General features: G+C 40.0%; 1 protein-coding gene across 1 annotated transcript in view; it reads left to right on the plus strand.

Annotated features, from left to right (window-relative positions):
* Positions 1-18323, plus strand: part of GLB1L3 (galactosidase beta 1 like 3) — a 39838-nt gene extending 21515 nt beyond the window's left edge. Inside the window, exons 10-20 of the mRNA XM_060179227.1 lie at positions 8546-8630; positions 10020-10157; positions 10759-10839; positions 11720-11826; positions 13146-13286; positions 13582-13653; positions 14116-14194; positions 14629-14716; positions 14902-15013; positions 16612-16728; positions 16866-18323. Of these exons, the coding sequence (XP_060035210.1) occupies positions 8546-8630; positions 10020-10157; positions 10759-10839; positions 11720-11826; positions 13146-13286; positions 13582-13653; positions 14116-14194; positions 14629-14716; positions 14902-15013; positions 16612-16728; positions 16866-16946 (1101 nt within the window). The 3' untranslated portion in view covers positions 16947-18323. The remainder of the gene's footprint in view (positions 1-8545; positions 8631-10019; positions 10158-10758; positions 10840-11719; positions 11827-13145; positions 13287-13581; positions 13654-14115; positions 14195-14628; positions 14717-14901; positions 15014-16611; positions 16729-16865) is intronic.
* Positions 18324-19821: the final 1498 nt, after the last annotated feature.

Here is a 19821-nt window from a genome sequence, read left to right on the forward strand (position 1 = left end):
AAGGGGTCTATTGTGTTATTCCTGATAGAGATGACCAGTAACAATGGAGAGCGGGATTTATTCAAGGTCTAGGTCCATCATGTCTGTTTGGGAACCTCAGGACTCCCCGAATAGGGCCCCAGCTGATGGGGTGGCCTGATAGTGACTAAAGAGTCACCATTAAAGTATGCCAATCTCTTGCCCTAATTCAGCTTTTGTAGTCCTTGCTTTGCTAAGGTTAGCTTTGGAGTGAGTGAGAGAACTATAATAGGAAATAGGTGAGGAGGGTATCTATGTAGACACTATTTCGTTATAAACTCTATGGTGTCTTTTTAGGTCTTTCTACTTGCTTGTTGCATATACTCACTCACTGTGGACTATTGTTCACTTTTACTTTCAGGTATATATTTTGCCCTAATTTATGGATACATATGAACATATGCCCTATCTCATGGGACCTGGTCTATATCTAGGTTTTGGGACTTTGTTAGGAAGTGAACTACCTGAAATGGAATTAGAGAATCCTATGAAAGGAAAGGTCTCACCTGAGTAATGAGGCTAAAGGCTTGACATTCCAGGCCTGACATCTCTGGACACAGTCTGAAGTGAAGCATGTTGAGATGGTACTCACTGCATTGATTAAGTTGGGATAAGCAGATGCAATATCAGTTGATATGATTGAGGGAAACATTCAGGAAAGTGAGCCCCACCCTAGAGGCTCCAGGATCCTGGGAAATATAGGCTCTGTAGAGGAAGCGGGAGGTTCCTGCTGTCTTAGGGTTTAAGAAGGCAATAGATAGTTATCACTGTAGTCACATTATTTGGCAATTGGATTAACTTTGAGAATCCCTTTGTTAGGATTTGCTGTATCATATACAACATGACCATAATTCATGTCCTTTGACATTAACTGTATATAGCTATCATATATAGTAATGCCACTGGTTGCTTCTGTTCTCCCTGGTCTAAGCTTTTAAGAGAGTCAGTATATCAAAGACTCAGTCTGTGGTCTGTGCACTGAAAAGTTTGAGATATTCAATCAATTTTTTACCTCTAATATTAATCAAATAGTGATTTATATGACTACAAGTTAATAGGAGTGTACATAAACACCATTCCCACCACCAAAAGACTATGTCTCATCCCATCCTTCTCTTCCTCAGTGAAGCCAAACATCTACCCTCACCCTCACCCCAGAGATTTTACTTTGGTGCCCTACTCCAAACTCAGTCAAATCCTGCTTTGAGTTTCCCTTTCTGTTCTTCTTTCTCAACTTCTGTTTATGAGTGGGATCATCCCATATTTATCTTTGTCTTTCTGACTTAGCTCACTTAACATAATTTCTTCTAGTTCCATCCAAGAAGGGTCAGAGAAGGTGGGTTTCATTGTTCTTAATAGAGGCATAGTATTCCATTGTGTATATATACCACAGCTTTCTCAGCCACTCATCTATTGTTGGGCACCTGGCTTGTGTCCAGGTTTTAGCAACCCAAATTGCTCTGCTATGAACATAGGTGTACATATATCTTTTGGGTTGGGTGTTATGGAGTCCTTGGGGTATATCCCTAGGGGAGGAATTACTGGGTCATATGGAAAGTCTATGTCTAGCCTAGTCAGTGTTCTCCAGACTGCTCTCTACAGAGGTTGGATAAGTTTACATTTCCACCAGCAGTGCAGAAGGGTTCCTTTGTCCCCACAACCTCTCCAGCATTTGTTGCTGCTGTCCTTTTTGATGTCTGCCAAAGAGAATTCACTTCTTATCATTATGTAATGCCCATCTTCTTGGTCCTTAAGCATACTTTGGTGATACAAATATTGCTATTCTAGCTTTCTTTCTTTAATAACTTAAATTTTAATATTTATTTATTTATTTGTTAGAGATAGAAATGAGAGGGAAAGGGGAGATAGAGAGGCAGGGTAGGTGGTGGCACACCTGATTTAGTGCACTAGTACTGGGGCCAGGTGGTGCTGCACCTTGTTGTGTGCACAAGATACAATGTTCAAGGACCCAGGTTCAAGCCCCTATCCCCCACATGCAGGAGAAAAACTTTGTGAGTGGTGAAGCAATATTGCAGGCATCTCTCTGTCTCTCTCCTTTTCTGTTTATCTCTCAATTTCTGGCTGTCTTTATCCAGTAAATAAATATAATAATTTTTATTTATTTATTTATTTCCCCTTTTGTTGCCCTTGTTGTTTTATTGTTGTAGTTATTATTGTTGTTGTCACTGATGTCATTGTTGTTGGATAGGACAGAGAGAAATGGAGAGAGAAGGGGAAGACAGAGAGGGGGACAGAAAGATAGACACCAGCAGACCTGCTTTGCTGCCTGTGAAGGGACTCTCCTGCAGGTGGGGAGCCAGGGGCTCAAACCTGGATCCTTACACCAGTGCTTGCATTTTGCATAACGTGCAATTAAGCCTCTGTGCTACCACCCAAGTCCCAAAGATAATAATTTTTAAGTGTACTTAGTACTATGCACAAGGACCTGGGTTTTTGCATTATTGGAGGTAGTATTCTCAATAAGTTCTTTATGTGAATTTTATTTGTTGTGTTGTTTTAATTTTATATTTCTGAACTGATTTCTGATTCCATCAGACTCAAAGAGATACATTAATGCTCTCTACCATTATTAGGAATTTGAATATGTCTATCAGTAGTCAATGTTTCTAGCTTCACTTTAAACAACTGATCAAATACTCTTTTAGACCTTTTTTTTTTCCCCCTCCTCCAGGGTTTGCTGGGCTCGGTGCCTGCACCATGAATCCACCACTGCCGGCCATTTCCCCCCCCCCCCTTTTTGTTGCCCTTGTTGTTGTAGCCTCTTTGTGGTCATTATTATTACCATTGTTGATGTTGTTCTTTGTTGGATAGGACAGAGAGAAATGGAGAGAGGAGGGGAAGACAGAGGGGGAAGAGAAAGATAGACACCTGCAGACCTGCTTCACTGCCTGTGAAGCGACTCCCCTGCAGTTCGAGCCGGATCCTTAGGCCGGTCCTTGCGCTTTGCGCTACGTGCGCTTAACCCATAGCGCTACCGCCCGACCCCCTCTTTTAGACCTTTTGAAGCTATATACATTTGGAATTATTTTTCCATAATATATATGAAATTTTAACATGGCCCTCTTCATCTGCAATAGTGCTTTAAAAATTCTCTTCTTTAGTTTTATTTTCACATTCAATATATTCTTTTTTTTTTTTATTAAAGTAACATTTCTGTATAACACTTTATGTTCTGGGATCTAACTTACACTATTCTGCATTATGTAAGAAACATTCAATTATTTTTGGATGATAATAGAGAGTGTACAGTTAATTAGCATGATTATCTTTAGTATGAATTGATAAAATCACCACAAAACTGCCTGTCAATTTTGGAGAACTAAACAGAAGAAAATGTTTTAACCTTTTGAAATTGCAAACAATACTTTGTTGCCTCAAATTAAAAATGAACCATGGTTTCTGGCATACCTGCAGTTGTCTCTTAGCCTTACTCATGTCCTTCTTTGTTCCCCAAAGGATTTAACTCTAAGCTGTATAAGTGGGCATTATTTTAAATTGTGGAAATAAAATGTCCTAGGTTGTCCTAACATTCTTATCAATCATTTTAGTGAAGTATGGAAAATGAGCATGAACAAGTTACTAGTCATAGAGTTTTAAAAATGGAGGGATTCTAGGAAGAGAAAAAGACCAAGAGGGACTGAATGACTGTGTCCTAATAATTAAGAAAAGGGCAGAGCATAACCCTTATATGAATCTAGATATAGTCCCTTCTTACCTCTGTCCTTAGTACTGGTCTCTTTATCGTCTTCCTATCCCATGCTGTTCTAAAGGCTATTTAAAAATACAAGTGTTCTTGTTAGATACATTTTTTCTTGTTAGATACATTTTTTGTGTTCTATGCATTTCAATAACTAACCCAAACACTGACCATTTCATTAATCAGATGCTGTCACAAGCCAATCATTTCTTTGTATTTTTAGTTTCTCTCTCTCTCTCTTTGGATACAGGGAGAAATTGATAGGGAGTTAGAGAGGGAGAGAGACAAAGAGTCACCTGTAGTACAGTCTCACCACTGGTGAAGCTTCCCCCTGAAGGTGGGGACTGGAGGCTTGAACCTGGATCCTTTTGCACTGTAATGGGTGTATACTCAACTACCCCCTTTCTTCCCTCTTCCTCCCTCTCTCCTCTCCTCCTCTCCCCTTTTATTCCCTCCTTTCCTCTCCTAACTCTTCACCTTCCTTCTCCATTCCCCTCCCTTCTCCTCCTCTCAACTCCCCTACTCTCCCTCCCCTCATCTCTCTTTGCCTGCCCTTTCCCTCTTCCCCTCCCTTCCTCTCCCCATCTTCTCTTCCTCCTCCTTTTCTTTTTCCTCTTCCTCTCCTCCTCTTCTCTCTTGTTCCATTTCTATCATCCATTCATCTTTCAATTTCATTCTTTACTATCAAAAAAAGTAAATAAATGCACATTTAAAAAAGAATGCATTGCACCTGGAACACATTATATCTAACTTAAAATTTTCCTAGGGTGGGGACACAGAACTTTGGTGGTGGATGAGGTGTGGTAACCCACTATTAATCACAAATAAATATGATAAAAAATGTCCTGTCATGATAGGTCTCTGAGTTTTCAGTGTAACCATCCCCCCACCCCCGCTTCATTGCAGGATATTGAAGGACTTAATGAATTGAGAAAGCACTTTAGGGATGTCAGACATACTCTTCAAGGGAAACCCAGTAAGAATCATCCACTACAATACACATAGTCCTGCTTTGGAGATATATCAGCTTTACATAGAAGAACTGTGGCCAAGTGGTGGTGTACTTGGTTGAGTGCACAAGGATCTGGGTTCAAGCCCTTGGTTCCCACCTGCAAGGGGAAAGCTTTGTGAATGGTGAAGCAGTGCTGCAGGTCTCTCTCTCTCTCTCTCTCTCCCTCCCTCCCTCTCTCCCTCTTTCTCCTTCTCCCCCTACTCTCTTGATTTCTGGCTGTCTCTATCCAATAAATAAAGATAATTTTTAGAAGTGACATAAAGGAACCTACTAGGATTGGAGATTGCTTACATGTAGAGTTCACACCTACCATGTGAGGGCTATAGACAACGACAGGAGGAAAGTTCCACAGATAGCAGACGAGTATTGTGGTGTCTCTTCTCCCTCCCTCCCTCCCTCCCTCCCTCTCAACCTCTCTATCTGTACCTAAAATAAAAGTCTGCTAGTTCTAAATCTTCTCATTTTGTCCCACAACCCCACCAATGTGTTCTGGAATTCCGCTTCCCCAGAATCTTGCCCCACTAGGGAAAGAAAGAGGCAGGATGGGAGTATGGATCGACCTGTCAATGCCCATAATCACAGAAACCAGACCTCCTACCTTCTGCATCTCACAATGACCCTGGGTCCATACTCCCAGAGAGATAAAGAATAGGAAAGCTTTCAGGGGAGGGGATAGGATACAGAGTCCTGGTGGTGGCAATTGTATGGAATCGTACCCCCCTTATCCTATGGGTTTTTTTTCAGTGTTTCCTCTTTATAAATAAATTAAAATAAATACATATAGAACTAAAATATTATTATTTTAAAAAGTTTGAAAAGTTAACCTAATTACAGTGGAATTGTACATGCATGGTTCCTCAGTGGTATTACCCATAAGTAAATGAATAAAATAGAAAACCTGCATTATTAATTAGTTTTAAAAAATATAGTGTATAAATGAAACGTTGGCATCAGGTTGAAAGTTTATGGTTTTCAACAGTTTAAGGCTACTTATTTAGTTTTAGCAGTTTAGGCTACATTATAAAAGAGATGCCTATGTATTGATATAAGAGATCAGAAATTAGTACATAGAATTGCTTTGTTGTGATTTCTTTCTGAATTAGAGAAGTCATTCACAATCTAGTGGCAAACTAAGTGAAATGGCTAAGAGAGTAGATTCTATAGGTAGGCTGGCTGAATTTAAATCTCAGTTTTACACTTGCTTGATGCATTTAGTTTCTCTAATTTCAGTTTCTTATATTGTAAAATAGAAACCAATATTATCAACCTTAGTGGATTGGTGCACAGACCCAATTAAATACTTCAGACCATATTCAGCACATACTATATTTCAGTTGTCATTAGTCACTTTAAAGAGATAGTAATTTATACCAATGAAAGGTAAAATTTGCATAGAAATGATAGCATTTATGGAATTTACTAATTTTTGTATACCTGAACGTTTATTAATGAAAATATACAAAGTAAGAACCATTGGTATATGTTTATAGAAATCCTTTCATTTCTTTCACATTCTCTAGCTTGGTGGCATATAGTAAAAGGAGAGAAAAAGGAAAGTGGAGGGAAGAGGGAGAGAGAAACAAGTTACTCTCACAATGGGTAGCACACCCTATCACTCAGTCACCTATCAACAGAAAAAGCAACAAGAGTTAATTTTGGTCAACCTGAAGAGGAGGGAAAAGGGACATGCATATATGATAATAGTAATAATAAAATAAAATAAAGTAAAAAACCCTAACAGTCAGTCTTCATCTTGGATCACTCCAGATTGGCTGTACACAGCCTGGTCCCCTTCCTAAACCAAGCAAAGACAACCAATTATAAGATGTATAAAAAACAAACAAACAAACAAACAAACAAAAACCAACCAACCAAACAAAAACTCCAGCTAGTCTTTCCCAGGCAGGGCTTTTATTGGTCAGGTATTCTGTCACTCAGATAGATCTCCAGCCCCCTTCAAAAAGAAAAAAAAAAAAAAAGGCTTGGAATGACATTGCTGCTGAGCCAAGAATCTTGGTACAGAAAATAGCTTCACAGGAAGCCTGCTAGGAGCAGCTGGCCAGCCCATGGAGGCTAGTTTTGGGGTGTGGGGGAAGGTTGAGTTCAGAAATAGTCAAGCCAAAGATTTTCCTTTCTTTGTCCTTTTGACCTCTGCTAGCCCAAGAGTGGGTTATAGGAATCTTTTTTGGTGTCACCCTGACCATCAACTGATGTTCCAGATATCCTACCCTCTCAGGAGAATCCCAGGTTGAAAGCTGCTTCTTTTTGGAGCTCTCACCAGGTATTGTCTCCAAGTCACCATCTTGGCTCTGCCCCCCAGTAAGAACTCTTGAAAATAACAAAGGACTGAATAGAAGCACTTAAAATGGACACATCACAGAGGAAGTAGAACAAAATGAAATAAAGACATAGAAATTGGAAAGATGGGGGCCGGGTGATGGCACACCTGGTTAAGTGCACATAGACTAAGCACAAGGACCTGCACAAGGATCTGAGTTCAAGCCTCTGCCTCCTCACTTGCTGGGGTGACACTTCATAGATGGTGAAGCAGGTCTGCAGGTGTCTTACTCTTTTCTTCTCTATCTTCCCTTCCTCTCTCAATTTCTCTCTGTCTTATCCAATACAAATAACAATGATAACAACAATAGAATGGGAAAAAATAGCCACGAGGAGCAGTGGTTAAGTGCTGGCATCTAACCCCAGGGAAAACCCTGGAGGGAAAAGAGAGAGAGAGAGTGAAAAATATGAGTGATATACTCAACAAAGACTGTAACTTAATAACTGATAGTTGGACTGAGACTTGGGTCCGAGGGGCAATCCTCTCCCGAACAGTAGTGTGACCACTGCATCTCAGTTTGTACATGAGGAACTGCAGTCAAGGCCTGAATGTATTTACAATTGACCCTTTCAACACCCAGCACTGAACATGACAAGGATGGAACCATTGTGGTGCTATTCAGGTACAGCAGGGAGGCATGTAATGCTGGAAGGATCATGGAGAAAATGCCTGTTTAGAAGGGACGAGGGAAACCACACTGATGGATGATGCAAAGTTGTAATAAAAGGGGGCAAATATATACAAATATAGATAGTTGTAGAAATAACACTTAACCCATATCTGCAACCTTAAGAGGACTGCTGTATCTTACAGTGGAAGGGTCTGGTGGTGGGAGCAGTGAGGAGTTGTACCCCTGTTACCTTTTAATTTTGTAAATCAATATTAAATCATTAATAAAACGAAAGAAGAGTGCTTTAACTTTTCAAAGTGCTTTATAATTTTGAAGTGCATCTCATGTAAACATTCCTCTAAAGGGAAATGGTAATAAATGTTTATTTTTTATTTTTTTATTATCTTTATTTGATAGACAGCCAGAAATCAAGAAGGAAGGGGGTGATAGAGAGGGAGAGAGAGGCAGAGAGACACCTGCAAGCCTGCTTCACTATTTGCAAAGCTTTCCTCCTGCAGGTGGGGACCAGGGGTTGAATCCGGGTCCTCGCTCACTGTAATGTGTGTGCTCAACCAGGTGTGCCACCATCTGGCCCTGGTAATAAATCTTTAATAGATTCTAGGTGAATTTTCAGTTTCAGTGACAAATATTTTGCCACAAAAGTACCACTGACAAATTATATTGAAATTTAATGAACTTAATCTTAAAAAAAAGTGTAGTGGTGGCATGTTGGTGTTACATTAGACAAAGTGAAGAGCATGAGTCCCTCAATTTGTCCTCTGCTGTATTACATTCCTCTGAATTTTTCTTCATCTGTTATAATTAGTGTTTGATGTGCTTCATTTCTAGCCAGAGAAGCCCATTTTTATTATGGAATATTGGGTTGGCTGGTTTGACACCTGGGGTGCTGAACACTCAGTGAAAGATGTCGAGGGTAAGTGTGTGTTGTAGTGCATGACCCCAAGTAGACTATGGTGGGAAGACCTGGATCACTCACATATTTCTCTGATAAATCAGCTCATTCAACTTCAATGATTCACTCATCCCCTATTATGTAAAAGGACTTAGTTAGAAGTGAGGGCACATTGTTGAGTACTAATTACTTGGCTCCTATCCTCAGGGACTTTATAGCTTACTGGAGTTGACATATAATTAAGCAGCCAGACAATCAATGTGTAGCTCCATATTTGACAGATGCTTTGAAGCATGTAAGCAGCTGTCATGAAGGAAAAGAGGGATAGACCCACAGAAGCACAGTAGGCAGTCATGAGAAGGTGACTGAAAAGGTATCTCTCAAGAAGGGGATACATTTGCTAAAGGTCTTAATCATCTCTGTTATTACCCTGGAGTTACCCAGGTAATAATTCTCAGGACACAGCAAGAAGAACTGAATAGAAAAGAGAAGAATTCTAATACTAACTCTGCAGCACTAGCTTAAGGGCTTAGAAAAACTCTCTTCCATCTCCTCTCAGTTCCAGTCCTCATCTTCAAAATGAAATTATTACATAGCCTGGCTCTTAAGAGCAGCTGTGAGGATTGAATGAGGCTGTGCATGTCAGTCAGTCAGAACAGTGTCCAGCAGATGTAGCTTAAAAAGTATTTTGTTGCTAAATATTGCTAGTATGAAAACAAGCACCTTCACTTGTGTGCCAGGCACTATATTTCTTAGTACTTTCTCTCATGAATGAAGTCTCTCTTTAATCCTATGATGTAGAAGGAATTAGTACCTTCATTTACCGGATAGGGAAGCAGGAAGTCTGAAGGAGAAAATAGGCTATCCAAGATCATACAAATATCAAAGATGGTTAAGTTAGCACTGTTAGCTAACTTAACCATCTTGCCCCCCCCATGATTAATGGAAAGGTGACATGTTAAATCACCAGATATGTTAAATCACAGTGACAAATGGAGACTTTCTGCAGCTAAAGACTGAGAACAGTTATTTGTGGTCTATTGAAGTAGTTCTAACCAGTTTTTCAGAGACATTATCTTAGAAAGTAGGAATGAGGATATACTGGCTACTGGTGCAATTTCATAGAAATTCAACCAACATTTCATATTTAAATAACATATGTTGCTCTTAGATTATTACCCAACTGATAAAGTTTGAAGTCAAATCATAGCCACAGTCTGGGGGAAAACATTATTTAAAAGGCTCTTGGTATTGACAAAACTTGATTTCTTTGCAGTTCTGGTCAATTTGACCCATTTCCTGGCTAGAAAATCCCTAGTGGATTGTGGGGAGTGGGAATGATAAGATTTCACTACAGACTTCTGTCTTTTAGTTTTTAACTTTCTCTATTCTTGCTTTCTTCTTCTGCAGAGATTGAAAATGCGGTGTCCACGTTTTTCACATTTGAGATATCCTTTAATGTGTATATGTTCCATGGTGGGACCAACTTCGGTTTCATCAATGGGGCTATAAACTTTGGGATGCACAGAGGTGTTGTCACCAGCTATGGCAAGTGTTCACTGACATAGTTACCTCCCAGCCCCTCTCTCAGGAACTTGACAGAGGAGCCTCCCAAAGCATGTTCTGGCACTAATGGGTTCTTGACCTATAATGCTGAGAAGTGAGGATTTTCCTCTCTCCTATAATGTTGATAAAACCCCACCCACCCACTCACCATCCCCCCATCCCCCCCAAAAAAAGCCAGGCTATTTCTGTAGTAGACAGGGCTGTAACTCAGAACTCAATATGTTGATTCCTGGACTTGAACCTTCTAAACTATTAATGGGGGTAGTTTACAGGGTACAATTGGGCAAAGCAGAGAGGAAAGCAGAGAGTATGGTGCACACTGGACAGTGAAGCAGAAGGATAAAGCCCAAGTCATAGCAGTATCCTATCCCAGAACGGGTTGTGAGGGAACACCCTCTGGCAATACCCCTGACTTCCCTAGTAATCTCTGATCTTTAGTCATCCCAACTTCCTTTCTGGGATAGAAAGAACAGGAGAATGTGTCTCCAGTATTTCTCAGGTGGTCATCTCATTCCAAAAGTGCTGAAACAGGGCCCACTGTGGAGGACTGTGTGGCTTGTGACAGTACCCTGATGTTTTGCAGATTATGATGCAGTATTGACAGAAGCCGGGGACTACACAGAGAAATTTTTCAGGCTTCGAAAACTCTTTACCAACGTCTTAGGTACTCAGCAACCATTTTAACTCAAGGGGGTGGCCCTCATGGTGGAGTGGGAGGATGAGGAAAGGGAAGCCATTGTCCTTTGGGCCTCAAGAGCAGGGGCTACCTTGAACACAAACCTTGATTTTCCCACTTAAAACTGGATGATTTCACAGGAGTGCTCTTAAATCACTTAAATCTCAGTTTCTTCATTGAAACATGAAGACAGTGACACTTGTCTCTTACAGTAGTTGTGAATATGGGGCTGCTGGGTGGTGGTACACCAGATTGAGGCCCTAAATTACTAAGTGCAAAGACCTGGGGTCCCCCTTGTAGGGAGGAAGTTTCATGAGCCATGAAGCAGGTCTGCAGGTATCTCTCTCTCCTCCTCCCTAGTTTCCCTTCCCTCTCAATTCCTCTCTGTCCTATCAAATCAAAAAAAGTAACAAAAATATGTAAAACAGTTGCAAAGATTAAGCAAGTCACAGTTTGTCAAGCTTCTATTGTGGGGTATTCCATAATATGAAAACTTATTCTGTTTCTTTAAATAAAGTTGGTTAGTGATTTATGTGATAGAAAGTATCATAAACACTGTCAGAAGGAGTGAAGCAGACTTCTGGCTCTCTACGAGTCCTCAGTCTGCATAACCAACACCAGCCAGTAAAGGTCTGAATCTATCATCTGTCTACACACACACAAAAAAAAAAAAAAGAAAGAAAGAAAGAAAAAGATATAAATATCTTGGCTATTGCTGACTTGACATGTCTCTCAGAGAGGTATACCTTGGAGTGAGTGTGAGACCCATTTCTCCAGTTGTCTCTGTGATGTGACAGTCCATGAGAAGGTTTGGAGAAAGTGGCAGTTACTTCTGGTGATTCTCACAGCTGGGCCATTGTCTTTGCAGCTCCCCCCCTCCCCCCCATACCCAAGTCCACTCACAAGACTGGGTATCCACCTGTGTGTCCATCATTCTACTTGCCACTATGGGATGTCCTCAAGTACTTAGGTGAGGTGAGTATTGGCTGGGCCCTGGGATGGAGAGGCTGTGACCTTCTGAGATATGGGGAGAAGGCCCTAGCTAGGGGTCAGACTCTTTCAAGGGTTTTTATTGACAAGTGTGGAATCTAAGCCTCTACATTTTTTTGGTAGAATTCTGGGGGGCAAAAACCTCTGGGTGGACTGTGAAAGGATTTGAATTTGAATAATGAGTGGTAGGGGGACAGGGGAGAAGAAGGACATTAAAGGATCTACATTTCCAGTTCAGATGATCTTCCTTGGTGAGCTCTCTTACATGATATATCTGGGACAGGTGTTAAATGAGAAACGGATGAATGGGGGTATTATTATCTTCATTATCAAGTAGGCCAAATCACTGAAACTCAAATGACCCTACTCTCCTATGATCATAAAACTCCATATCCTATTTTGAGAAGATGGAAATTGTTGGGAAATGTTAAATATTGAATTCAGACTGGTTTTACTTCTGCTATCAGTGTTTTTGATAAAAAGTAGTGACTGGCATATTGTAGATTCTAAGTAAATGCTTGCTTAGTGCAGATTTCATTATGTGACTTCAGTAATGTTCAGATACAACTTACTTACTGTGCTACTTCCCACAATGAGAGCAACTATTCTCTTTAACATGCCCCAACCATCCCATAGTTTTCATGCTCAATGAAGATTAAAAAGGGGGGGTTTTAAAAAAGAGATTAAAAAGCACAAGAGCAGGGGGCCGGGTGCACAAGGTAGAGCACAAACATTACAGCATTCAGGTCCCTGATCCCTACCTATGGTGGGGGAGGGGGGCTTCAAAGGTGGTGAACAGGTGTTGCAGATATATATATATATTTACTTATTCCCTTTTGTTTCCCTTGTTGTAATTATTGATGTCATTGTTGTTGGGTAGGACAGAGAGAAATGGAGAGAGCAAAGGAAGACAGAGAGGGGGAGAGAAAGACAGACACCTGCAGACCTGCTTCACCACCTGTAAAGTGACTCCCTTGCAGGTGGGGAGCTGGGGACATGAACTGGGATCCTTATGCCAGTCCTTGCCCTTTGTGCCACATGCGCTTAACCCACTGTGCTACCGCCAGACTCCTGATGTAGATATTTCTATCTCCCCCCTCAATTTCTATCTGTATCTAAAATAAGTAAATTAAATTATTTTAAAAAGCACAGGAGTATCATCATATAACATCTATTTGAGTATTTCTCATGTAAAGAACTCTTTAGGGGGAAAGTAGAAGGTATCATAAAAAGTCATAAGGGTCTTGGGAAGAAGGGATGGCTTCTCATCACCCTGTTTCCTGTTTCTGCCACTCTTGTCACAGCCAGTTAAATCAAAGGTACCACTCAGCATGGAGAATCTTCCTATAAACAATGGAAGTGGACAGTCCTATGGATTTGTACTTTATGAGACTTCCATCTGCACTGGAGGTCAACTGCATGTGAGCGTTCATGATGTAGCACAGGTAGGAATCAGCAAGGACAATAAGTAGAGCATTTAGCTTATGCTACTGGGGAGGGTAATTACTGATCTAATTTTTAAATCTGATAGTATTTTCTAACATGTTCTATGGACGAGACTTTAGAAATATAAAGTCAAATTGAAGTTAATTGATTTATCACATCTTAGGTCTGCTGGGGCCTCTTGGTTATCTTCTAGGCATTTGAGTGCTCCAAGACTAGTTCCCTCCTTGAATGCAAGCTCTCCTTTCCATTTCTTCAGTAGGAATGGTCAGCCTAACACCTATTCTTCTTTTGCAGGTGTTTTTGAATGACAGCCCTATAGGCTATCTAGATGATAGTTTAAATTCTTTGTACATTCCTTTTATGAAGGTAAGTAATCCAAGAGTCTAGCTCTGACTTAAATGCAGACATTTCCTGGCCCACCACTACCACTTTGGTATTGTTCCTTTTTCAGGGTTCCATTAGAAAACGTTTAGGACTATAAGCACAATCCTATTTCCCTAGCCTGGTTTTATCAGGTGCTGAAGCACTTAGGTTCTGTGTGAACAAAACATCCTCAGTCAGCTCTGAGCTAATCATAAGCCCATTGTTGAGTCTCTGATCAAAGACACAGTTGACTCCCATCCCTAAGACAGAGAAGTAGAGGAAAGAAAAGACTGAACTTTGGAAGTGGAACTCAAAGGATTCTTATAAGGGAGGAAAAATGCTGGGCTCTGGGTCTTCCTGCCCCACTTGATTATTTTTTCATTTGGAACTTTGAAAAAAGAATGACTTCTAGAGTAAAAACCCTACAGGCCAGGCAGTTTCCATGAACTGGTTTGTTCCAACCAGGAATGTCAGCTTCTAAGGATCCTGGTGGAGAATCAAGGAAGAGTCAATTATTCTTGGGACATGCACAAAGAACGGAAAGGTGGGTTCTAGGTCTGAGAAATAGGTAAAAGTTTCTGCACTTGGACCCTAAAGCTGGGGTTGGGAGACCACTATAAGACCACTAGGAATTGGTTCACCTAGATCCTAGGACCAGTGATGCAAACTCATTTTCTCTCCCTTGCTGACTCTTTCTGTATCTCCAAGGTATGAAACTGGAACAGTTGTGCTACAGTCTGATTTGTCAAAGAGTAGGGCCAAGGTATCTCTTGGGAGTTTCAGACAAAATTCCAAAAGTAAGAAAGAGAACTTTATTGATAAAGTGAAAACATATGAGAATCAAAGCAGGTCAGACAAATGTTTGCCTTTCTGGCCGAACTCCTGTCAAAGGGGCATACATGTGCATTTATTTGTCAGAAGAAAGAAGGAAAAAGGTCAGCCTTTGTTCCTCTTGTCTTTCCTACCACCCACTTGTAGGAATAACTGGACCTGTTACCATAAATAACACTTTTCTACAAGAGTTCACTATCTACTCTCTAGAAATGAAAACAAGCTTCTTCAACAGGTATGTTTACAGTTTGGAATCATTACAAGGACCCTAGAAAAAGTCTACTGATCCCAGTTTTAATGCTTATGTTCTGAGGCTTTCCATGGAGTCAGAACTGTACGCCTATGGGTAATCTTGGGTCAATGCTGGGATAAAATTGGAAAAAGGTCTTTGTCTCCCTTAAGTCCTGACCCTTCTTCCAGGCTTCATTCTGTCAGCTGGAATCCCATCAAAGGAAAATATATAGGCCCTGCCTTCTACCTTGGTACCTTGAAGGTTGGTTCTTTTCCCAAGGACACCTTCCTGAGCCTACCAGTACGTGAGTTATCCTGTTTACTTCAATCACTCCTTTTTGAGTCTTCCAGTAAAGTTATATTTCTTCTGGCATTAAAACCTTCTTGCTTTCTTTTTCCATTTTCCTTCCAATCAAGCCTCCTATTGTTCTATCTTCTTACCATCTATTTATTTATTTATTTATTTATTTATTTATTTATTTATTTATTTGCCTTTAGGGTTATTGCTGGGGCTTGGTGCCTGCACTATGAACCCACTGCTCCTGGAGGCCATTTTCCCCATTTTGTTGCCCTTGTTGTTTATTATTGTTGTCATTGCTGTTGTTGTTGTTGGGTAGGACAGAGAGAAATCTGTCAGAGAGGACAGAGAGGAGGAGGAGAGAAAGACACCTGCAGACCTGCTTCACCACCTATGAAGCAACCCTTCTGCAGGTGGGGAGCCATGTGTGGTTAACCCACTGCACTACCACCCAACCCCCTCATTTATTTATCTGAGAGAAAGAGAGAGAGAGAGATCAGAGCACTGCTTAGCTCTGGCTTATGGTGGGGCTGGGGATCTCAGAGTCTTAGGCATTGAAAGCCTTTTGCATAACCACTATCCTGTCTCCCCAGCCCTTAACTTATCATTCTTTTAAAAATAACACACCAAAATCTAATGAAAAGGGAAAATGGTGGCACATACCTGGTATAGTGCACATGTCCCTATGTGTGAAGACCCCAGTTCAAGTACCTGGTCCCCAGCTGCAGGGGGAAGCTTAGTAAGCAGTGGAGCAGTGCATCAGTGCATCAGGTATCCCTCTCATTCACTATTTCCTCTCTCCATCAGAAATGAATGAATAGGGATTTTGTGGTGGTGTACCTGGTAAAGCAAGTACATTATCATGCACAAAGTCCTGAGTTTAACTTCCTGGTTGTCACTATTTGTGAGGCTCCTTTCCCCAGGGGTGTCTTTCTTTCTCTCTCCCTCCCTACATCCCTCTCCTCTTTCAATTTCTCTTTGTCTTATCAAATAAAAAAAAAGGAAGAAAAAAAAAAAGAAAGAAAGAAAAGGAAAGGGAGGGAGAAAGAAGAAAGTATCTACCAGGAGTGGTGGATTTATTATGCATGCACTGACCCTTAGCAATAATCCTGGAGATAATAAAAATATAAAAATGAAATAAATTTTAAAACTGTAATAGAAAATTTAAAAAATCAGATATAGAGGACAAACTATGGAATTTTCCCTTAAGATTCCCCTCTATTCCATTTCCTTTCTATTTCTCACAAGGAAGCACAGCCAACAATCTGTATGATTTCACTTATAACTTTACTTAAATACATACAAAATTATATTATATTATAAAAAGGAAGATACACACACAGAGAGAAAGAGAGACTGAGACCTATAGCACTGTTTTATATTTTTATATTAATGAGTTCATATTATAAATTATGCTAGGTTCATATTTACCTGTTAGCTAGACCAGGTAACAATTTAGAGTTTCTAGAACATGTTTCACTGCTAACTCACTCCTGCATTTGGTTTCACAAAGTATCCCAATGTTGCTCTCTCCCCCGTGCTTTGATCTTACCTGGATGATCTGAATCTTATCCTGTGTTTCAAATTTCCATCTCTTCTAGGGCTGGAAATGTGGATTTGTGTTCATTAATGGACATAACCTTGGGCGGTATTGGATAATTGGACCTCAGAAAACGCTTTACCTACCTGGAGTCTGGCTTCATCCTGAAGACAATGAGGTGAGTCAGCCCCCTTGCCTTTATGTCTCATAAACACTCAAAGTTGCCTTCTTCTCAATGAAGCTGCAGTGCCTTTTTCATCCTGTAATGAACAATTTTACCTTTACTTACTATTAACCTTTATTTTTTCCCCCCAGATCATAGTCTTTGAGAAATTTATGAGTGGTACAGAAATCCTAACTGCACAAAGACCCATATTGTTTAAGACTATATCATAACACATTACTGGGATTGTCGGCATTTTCTACAGCTTTTCAGCAGGAAGATTTGAATCAAAGATATCTAAAACAGTGTATAGTAAATGATGACTATTTTTAGGTTTTAAAATCTTTAATGATTAATTTACCTAGTTAAATACATAGTCTTTAGCAGATTCCTCCTCTAATCCAATGCACCTTTAGACACATGTGAATAAAATATAACAAATATCCTGTACTCAGTTGGGAGGAACAAGATGTACAGCATCAGGGAGAGTAAGAATTGTTGCTATCTCAGAGATAGGCAGACAGAGATACATACACAGAGAAAATGAACTTCTGTTGTATGTGCATGGGTGTATATATCTCAGAGGGTGGTGGTGGTGGGCTGGAATCAGTGAACTATTGTCCTCAGACATTTCTCTGCATCCCTGTGTCTCCAAGATGGCCTAGTATGTTTCAAAACTTATATCTAATCATAGAAGGAACAGCATTTGTGTTGTTTGGCTCTGATATCGATGACAGTGAAGCCTGCCCTGGAGTACTTTGTGACTTATTGCTACTTGAGAGTCTGTGTCTTCAAAGCCCTTTTGGGTAGAGGAAGAACATCAGGGAGATAATAACCCCACCATTTTTCTCAAAGAACATCGTTAGAAACCAGTCACATGCTTATAATAAAAACAAAGTGCCCAGCTAACTCAAAAGGATACATGCACCCCTATGTTGATAGCTGCACTATTTACAAAAACCAGAATGTGGAAACAACTTAAACGCCAACAACAGATGGTTGTTTAAAGAAGTGATGGGATTTATCTGGGAGGTGGCGTAGTAGCTAAAGCACTAGACTCTCAAGCATGTGGTCCCGAGTTCCATCCCCAGCAGCACATGGCTGGTTCTTTCTCTCTCTCCTTCCAGCTTTCTCATAAATAAATGAATGAATGAATAAATAAATAAATAATTAAAAAAAGAAAAAGAATTTGGAAGTCTGTAATATTTGGAGCTTTACTCTTGCTGAGTAAAACAAATTAATAATAATAAGAAGAAGAAGTGATGGGATACCATTTTGCGTAAAAAAAAAAGAGCTTGTATCACTTGGAATAAAATGAATGTAACTTGAAGTGACTATGCTAAGTGAAATAAGGAGAGAAGTGAAGGACAACTACTGGATATAGCTGTCTAAAGAAAATGAATTTGCAAAAATAAAACGAAATAAACTTTGGGCTAAACTCTCTCTTGGACTTTGTGAGAATTATGATGTTTATCATGGGGTAGAAGACACAGAACATTGGTGGAGTGTGTGGGACTTATATCTTGTGCATGTCAAATTGTAACCTTGAAATCTTGCAGTTTTATAAAACTATTAAATCACTAATAATAAATTTTAAATTGTGCCTTAAATTCTGACTGTTGCATTACTACAATTTTTTTTTATCAGTCTAACTAAGAATATAGGGTATGCATGATCAATGATAAAATTTTATTTTGTCATTCCTCAGAAACAGTTCAGAGCCAGTTCAAACTGAAAAATGTGGGTTTGGATTTGGTACAGGTTTTGGGCATCAGCATAGCCGGGCTTCTTATTACTAGTCTTTGCCATTTTAAAGATGGTTCATGTTTGACCCCTTACAGAAAGTCTACATTATCAATATAGATGAAGAGGTTTTTGATCACTGTTTCAATTTATTTGGCTGTAGTTAGTCTAGTCATGTTTTGAAGTTCCTCTTACGTATGTGTCTAAAAATCTGTCCATCTCCTCTAGGTTCTCCGGTTTAGTGGCATGTTCATGGGAATCACGTATTATAGTGAGAATTTCTTTCTTTTTTTTTTTTTTTTCTATTTTCTTTTTTTTTAAATTATTTTTTATTTTTTTTTAATTTTTTATTTAAGAAAGGATTAGTGAACAAAAGCATAAGGTAGGAGGGGTACAACTCCACACAATTCCCACCACCCAATCCCCATAACCCACCCTCTCCCATGATAGCCTTCCCATTCTCTAGCCCTCTGGGAGCATGGACCCAGGGTCGTTGAGGGTTGCAGAAGGTAGAGGGTCTGGCTTCTGTAATTGCTTCCCCGCTGAACATGGGCGTTGACTGGTCGGTCCATACTCCCAGTCTGCCTCTCTCTTTCCCTAGTAAGGTGTGTCTCTGGGGAAGCTGAGCTCCAGGACACATTGGTGGGGTCTTCAATCCAGGGAAGCCTAGCCAGCATCCTGGTGGCATCTGGAACCTGGTGATTGAAAAGAGAGTTAACATACAAAGCCAAACAATTTGTTGAGCAATCATGGATCCCAAGTTTGGAATAGTGGAGAGGAAGTGTTAGGGAGGTACTCACTGCAAACTCTAGTGTAATCCTGCTTTCAGGTATATATTTTGCAGTAGTTTATGGATACGTGTGCACATAAGCTCTCTCTCACAGAAACTGGTGTATGTCTAGGTTATGGGACTTTGTTAGAAAGTGAACTACCTGAGATGAAATTAGAGTGTACTATAAAAGGAAAGGTCTCACCCGAGTAATGAAGCTGAAGGGTTGTCATTCCACACGTGAAGTCTCTGGATACACTCTGAGGTGAAGCATGTTGAGATGGCAATCGTTGCTTTGGTGCCTGTTGTGACCTCTCCTATTTCATTTACAATATAATTAATTTTGATGCTATCCCTTTTTATTTTAGTGAGTCTGGCTAGGAGTTTGTCAATTTTGTTTACCCTTTCAAAGAACCAGCTTCATCGATCTTTTGCGTGTTTTTATTTTTTTAATTTTCAATGTTAATTTCTGTTCTTATTTTTATTATTTCATTCCTTCTGTTTGCTTTGGGTTTCCTTTGTTCTTTTTTTCTAGGTCATCCAGGTGTAAAGTAAGGTTAATTATTTGAGTTTTTTCTTGTTTCCTAATGTGTGCC

Source organism: Erinaceus europaeus, chromosome 20 (genome assembly GCF_950295315.1).
Source record: "Erinaceus europaeus chromosome 20, mEriEur2.1, whole genome shotgun sequence".
Lineage (NCBI taxonomy): Eukaryota > Metazoa > Chordata > Mammalia > Eulipotyphla > Erinaceidae > Erinaceus > Erinaceus europaeus.